This window comes from Vicia villosa, linkage group LG2 (genome assembly GCF_029867415.1).
Source record: "Vicia villosa cultivar HV-30 ecotype Madison, WI linkage group LG2, Vvil1.0, whole genome shotgun sequence".
In the NCBI taxonomy this organism is placed as follows: domain Eukaryota; kingdom Viridiplantae; phylum Streptophyta; class Magnoliopsida; order Fabales; family Fabaceae; genus Vicia; species Vicia villosa.
In genome coordinates, this window is record NC_081181.1 from 194,621,655 (window position 1) to 194,628,220 (window position 6,566).

General features: G+C 33.7%; 1 protein-coding gene across 1 annotated transcript; it reads left to right on the forward strand.

Moving 5' to 3' along the window:
- Positions 1–264: 264 nt before the first annotated feature.
- On the forward strand, positions 265–5,604 carry LOC131653427 (ubiquitin-conjugating enzyme E2 35). Its single transcript, XM_058923559.1, has 8 exons — positions 265–413; positions 774–801; positions 972–1,058; positions 2,885–2,943; positions 4,465–4,506; positions 4,580–4,653; positions 5,075–5,172; positions 5,291–5,604. The coding sequence occupies exons 1-8, from the start codon at positions 378–380 to the stop codon at positions 5,326–5,328; spliced, it is 462 nt and encodes a 153-aa protein (XP_058779542.1). The 5' UTR covers positions 265–377; the 3' UTR covers positions 5,329–5,604.
- Positions 5,605–6,566: the final 962 nt, after the last annotated feature.

The following is a 6,566-nucleotide window of genomic DNA, read 5'->3' on the forward strand; positions in this document are numbered from 1 at the left end:
TTTTATCAAGAACCAAAATATAAAAATATATCTCAACAAAAAAAAATAAAGATATAAAAGAATTGAGATTTAATTTATAAAAGTCGAACTGTTTTTTTCATACCATCATATTTTTCATTTTTATACAAGATTACTCATATTTTTTAATTTATGTAGAATTCTTAAAATAAATTTTAATTTGAAATGGAGACTATATATCATATATATATATATATCATAAAATAATTTTCTAAGCAAATCAAATGTCATATAAATATTAAACGAAGCCCGAGAATGTTATTTTCATTTCATTCGTGTTAGTGAGAGAAACCTTCATTTCTCTCTCTTCTCTCAGCAACTCTCAAACCCCTATAGCGTGTTTTTCAATCGACCCAGTAATGGCCAACAGCAACCTTCCTCGAAGAATCATCAAGGTTCGTATCCGTTTTCTTGTTAAGATCCCTATTTCAATTTAATGATCATTCGTTTTATCGATTCGAAAACCTAGAATCTTTGATTCGTGTTCGTTGTTAGTTCTTCAATCGATTTTCTACTTTTGCGACGATGATAAGCTTGATTGAACGGACAATCGCTTGTTCTATTTAGGGTTGATTTCTAGATTTTTTTTTTTCTGTCACTGTTTCTAGCTTAGTGGTTATGATGATAAAAGTAATCAAAGTCTCTTGTGTGCTAAATCGTAGATTCAACTATGCCGTTTCTTCGTTTCTTCTTTTTGTGTTTGATTTTGATGTTTGTGAACATTTTGCTGACTCTTCTTTCTTTGATCTCATCAGGAAACTCAGCGTTTGCTCAGTGAGCCAGGTAATTTATGCCTCTTTTTTTTTGTGGTTTTTGATTTTGTTTTGATATTTAGAATTTTTTGTAAGGCGCGTTGAATTTTATGTTGGTGATTTGTGATTTATGCTGAATGTTGTTTTCTTTTTGTTTTTGTTTGGCTGTGTTGTTTTATTATATTTGATTTGATGATGCAGCGCCGGGGATTAGTGCGTCTCCTTCGGAGGACAATATGCGGTATTTCAATGTGATGATCCTTGGTCCAACTCAGTCTCCTTATGAAGGTAGTGATGAACCTAATAACTTGGTTTTACACCTAGAAATGCATAGTTATTTTGATCTTGCTTGAAATGGGAAGGAAATTGACTTCCTGATTTATTTGGGGCATTTGAGTTTTGTTTTGTTGCTTTCTATAAATAATCATTTTGAGATGCAGACTTATTTTGGGAATGGTTGTGAAAGGTTACTTTTTCATTTTTTGACATTGATGTTTCAGCTTCTCACCGGCATAATCCCGCCATACCAGCCGCTTTGCGGCGCCGTTATAGCGGAAAAACCCGCAATATCAGCCGATATTTACTGTACGGCGAGACCTAAAACTGCCATGTATATCTGCCATAATGACCATGGCGCCGCAATTTGATAATACTGTTTCTGTATCAAGTTCAACATTAGCTGTGTTTGATGCTACAAGAAGCCTGCTAGTTGTATTAAATGTTATTCTGTTAAATAGTTGTGTTGGACAACCTATTTGAGTGACGAGGTCGAAGTGGAAGTATTAGGTCGCTTCATTTTAGTTGTTAATTATTTAAAAATATCTGATTCTCACAGCTGTCTTGTCTTCTTATCGTGTGCTTAACCTCTGTCTACACTAACTCAAACGCTTTTCCAAGTGCATCATCTTGGTGCACATCACTGTCCTTTATGCTTATCACTGAGCTGGAGATTTTTTTCTGACTGCCATTTGCATTATATTTACAACTTTCACTACATTTATGGACAAATAGTCAATAGGCAATTACTATAGTTGTCGTTCTCGTGCACATGTAAAGTACTTTATAGCTGCTTGTATAGGTTGACACTGTTAGGTAAAACAAAGTAGCAGTTTTTTTCTCCAAAACATTTGTTGATGACCAAACTATATTTGATGTAGTTCATGTTATGAACAGTGCTTTTCACCTACAAAGTGCGAACCATTTTTCCACCTTTGTGTTGGATAATTAGATACTATTGGACATTTATACCTACATTTTTCAATATTGTTTTTGCATTTTTCCACCTTTCCTAATGGTGTACCTAATGAATTGATATATTATAGTGTGTACAATGACTACTACTGATTTGCTTAAGTTTGAGATATGTATGTCTTTTTTCCAAATTAAGGTTTGATGTGCGTTGTTGTTCATATTATATTAATATTAAATGTTTATAATTGTATCTTAACACACATGCCATATAATTATACCACATCTATGTGACATTTGCGTCTCATGCGTGTATGCTTTTCTAATCAGTTTTAAGTCGCTAATTTATGAGCTTATTTCGTTGAATGTAATTGTGCTTTGGTGCACCAAGTGGTTGGTTTGCTGAGGTCGAACACTAGAATTTAAAATAGAAGAACTAATACTGGGTTGATTAAATGGATGGTTACCATACTCTTATCCTTGCTAGTGTGAGTCATCTATTTTGCTCTTTCTTTCGCCCTATTTAAAAACCATAATGGTTCCTTACCTACTAGTAGGACTGTTTCAGTCAGGCATGAGTTATATGCACTTGGTTGGATTATTTATGAAAGATTATACTCTTTTCACCACTTTTCCTTTTCAAGAAGTTGATACCTTGTAAGCTTATATGCCGCATCATACTGATAGTGCACCCTGCGGTTAAAATATAATGCTTGGTGTGTCTCATGGTAGCATTCACAGCCCCCCCCCCCCCCCCCCCCCCCCCCCCCACCACCACCACCACTCATCTTTTAGAATTTGGAAAGCAATAGATTACTGAATAAGGATTAGCTTGTTAATACTGGATTTTTGTTAATTATCTCTTACCTCTCAATAAAAAGCCTCACACATTCACTAATGTTCAAGTTTTTTATTTATATTATTAGGGGGGGTTTTCAAGCTAGAACTGTTTTTACCTGAAGAATATCCAATGGCTGCTCCGAAGGTACATGACTTAACCGTTTCCATTTTTTCATCTGTTCTGTGGTATTATTTTGGTGTGAACTGTTATGTTTCTGCTGTGTTCTTCTCTTCCAAGACAAAATGACGATATAATATATTTTTTTTGTAAACTTTTTAAAGGGTTTTAGTTATTATATTTTTCATGCCTTGATATTTGATGATCTAATAGAACCGCCAAACTTGTAAAGGCCCCGGGACAGGATATCCAGTAAAATTTAAACTTATTGCACACACTTATGCAAACCTTGCCTTGTCCTTCATATGTCCCCTACTGAAGTGTGTAAAACTTAACTTTATATATAAAATCCTATCAACATTCTTCCATATCATTTTATATTTCAGAGGTAGTTCAGTTGAAAATTCGATAGCTAAAAAGTAGTTTCTCCTTTACTTGTTAGCATTTCCTATCCATTTACCACAATAAGTCATAGCATGCTTTTATTTTATAAAGTTGGGATGGAATGTAATGCTCAACTTTCCTATGTTGTCTAGGATACTCATCTGTATATTTTGAGGCCATTGCTAATTCAAATGTTTAGTAAAAGAATGTATCTCAGTTCTTCTGCGTATCTGATAGTGTTTTTGGTTCATGTTTTAAAAACTGGCTCGGTCACCAACTCAGCAAGGTCGTTAGGGCACTGATTGAACCACATGACTTAACTAGATTAAACCGAATTGACTTGGTCGTATAAATCAATCTGTCAACAATTGTATAGGTATTAAACTAGATTGAACCGGGTGACTTTATATCTATTAGTCTTTGAATGTGTAGAAACTATGTCTCTTAAAATCCTTATACTTAGTATATATTACTTTTGTTACTAAATGTAAGACTCTCTTGACAATATCATTGGAAGTAAGTAAGTTGGCGGCAGTATTAGATTTAATTATATTTGATATTGTTTTTATAAACTAATTCGTTTATATTCCCTTAACAATATTTATTGTTGACTGCAAAAAAAGATGTAAAATAAACAGCGGTATGATTGTAAAGAAAATTAAACAAGAGTTTTTTAAATAAAGGGACACATTTTTTCTCAAAAGGATCTTATATTCAGGGATGGAGGTAGTAATATATTAGTCTATATGCTTAAGCTTAAAACAACTACTAAATGGCTTAGTGGTTGCGCAAGGTGCACACTGCTAAATTGACTGGGTTTGAATCTGGACTATGGTTTGTTGCATATTTTTCATTCTTTTATTCCTCAATTCCTCAATACGTTTTGATCAGTTCAATGACGTCACAAGTGGGTTAACAGCATATCCGGTCCTGAAGCCTGCTTGGACCGGAGTGGTCTAGTAGGAGGTTCTTTTATTGTTTTGATTCTGAAGGATAATTTAATTATGTCTCCACTAAGAATTGTAGCTGTGCAATGTTCTCTTTCTTTTCTGGCTTTGATTCTTGTGATAATAGACCTTAGGAAAGATTTAAAGTTTGCCTTTTTATCTAAAAAAAAATCTAATAATTTCTATTCCTTATTCAATCATGCCTTGTTTCTTCCAGGTTAGGTTCCTGACAAAAATATATCACCCTAACATTGATAAGGTATGCTTTGTTTCCCTTGCTTTTCATTTCTTCTTTGTTGACAACTTTTCATACAAGTTAAAGTTTGATGCAGCTTGGCAGAATATGTCTTGATATTCTGAAAGATAAGTGGAGTCCTGCCCTTCAGATCCGCACTGTTCTTTTGAGGTAATTTAATTTTCATCTTTTACACTCTTGGATGTGCTTTTTGATGGAGCAATTCATTTCCTGAAGAACTGTAGTTAATGGAGCAATTCATGTTTTACACTCTTGGATTCGCACTGTATTCAATTCTGAAAAAGAAACTTTTATGGAACAAATGTTTTTACGTATTATATAAAATAATTCTTAAACCATCAATTTGCTGGTTAATTGCATGAAAGAGGATGTGGGAAAAAAGAAGTAACACAAATTGTTTGTGGTGATTTACTCAGTTTATTTGACGGGTCCAGGTGGATCTTGGTTTTGATTTCCATGTTCCTTTGGCATGGACAAAACATTGTAGAAAGACAGTTAATGTAAAATTAATCTGCACTGAGTTGGATATAATATTTTACTGATAATGTGAATTCTGTGGACCCTTTTATAGTATTCAAGCTCTTTTGAGTGCACCAAACCCAGATGATCCACTTTCTGAGAACATTGCCAAGCATTGGAAATCTAATGAGGCTGAAGCTGTTGAGACAGGTATTTCTCTTCTACTAGTTTGATTACTTCAAAGTTTGTTGTCTTTTTAATTATGGCATCAAACATGCTATGAGACTGTACAGTCTCTTACTAAAATTGTGGTATTTTTCATCTGCAGCCAAGGAGTGGACCCGATTATACGCCAGTGGCGCTTAACAATTGGGGTGGATACTTTTGGTGGTCTCAAATAACAATAGTGGAAGGAAGTGTATGCTATTAACTATCAAATTGAAATGGAAAAATTTAGAGGAATTATCTAATACTGTTTTGGAGTCCATATTCCTCCTAGTTTCTGGTTACATGTCTATTGGAACTTGTATGAATATATGAGATATTGTGTCCAAAATTTAAAACTCCATCCTCAACAGCTAAATGTAATTTGGGATTCTCAACTGATACTTTTTAATAATCATTTCTCTTGGTTTGTCTTCATTAAGGGCTTCTCTTAAGGGAAAGAGTGAGTGCCCTTTAAAGGGAAAGTGTGGAATCATAGCTGATTAATTGAAAAATCAATTAGTTGAATTTTATAATATTGAGCTGTGGAATTTTTCAATAATCAGCTATTTATCTTTTATCAATTTTAATGATCCCACTTTCCTAAGGGAAGTCAAATCCATGTTTGTTGTTTGGTTGCGAAACAAAGAAATTTTCTCAGAGCAAAACGTGTGTGTTCAATCGGTAAAGGACGGTTATGTTTTGTGAAGAGTTGGACAAAAATGTTTTAATCAAATTCGTCTTTTTTATCATAATATTCATATGAAAAAAACAACCTGTTGAGGCCTCAACTAAAGGGTCTATTCCTATGTCTAATTGGTCCACTATAAACTTTTTCTATTAAATTTGATTTGATGGAATTGATTATGCCCTGCTGGAATTAGTGATTGTTTATTTAATGTAATTTGGCGTTTACTGTTAATTGTGTGAATGTCGTTATGTGGCCAAAACGTGCGTAGACGGTTGCATATCTGTCAAGATGTTGACACCTATAAAGCACTAAACTGCCTACTATTGTTCTGGTCCATAGAAATCACACATTAAACACTAAGGTCCATTAGTTGCAATTTTTCCTGCAAAGGTCAAACTTAGGGAATCTATTTTCATATATTTAGAAATTTTGATTCGTTCAGTATACATGGAGGCTGAAAGTCAATTTCAAAGAAATAAGTGTTAACTCTTTTGGAATGAAACCTACTAATTATCTCTCAATTATGGAGACCCTTTGCGCGAGGCTTAAAACAAGCCTTTGATTTTCTTACTCTTGCATCACCCTAGATCATTAGGATTGTTCATGGCACACTTTAGTCAGAAAAATAATTAGTGAGGGGAGTATCTAAATATTTCAAAGCTATAAGGGATTCTAGATCATTAGGTGTATGAATAATAGCACCACATTT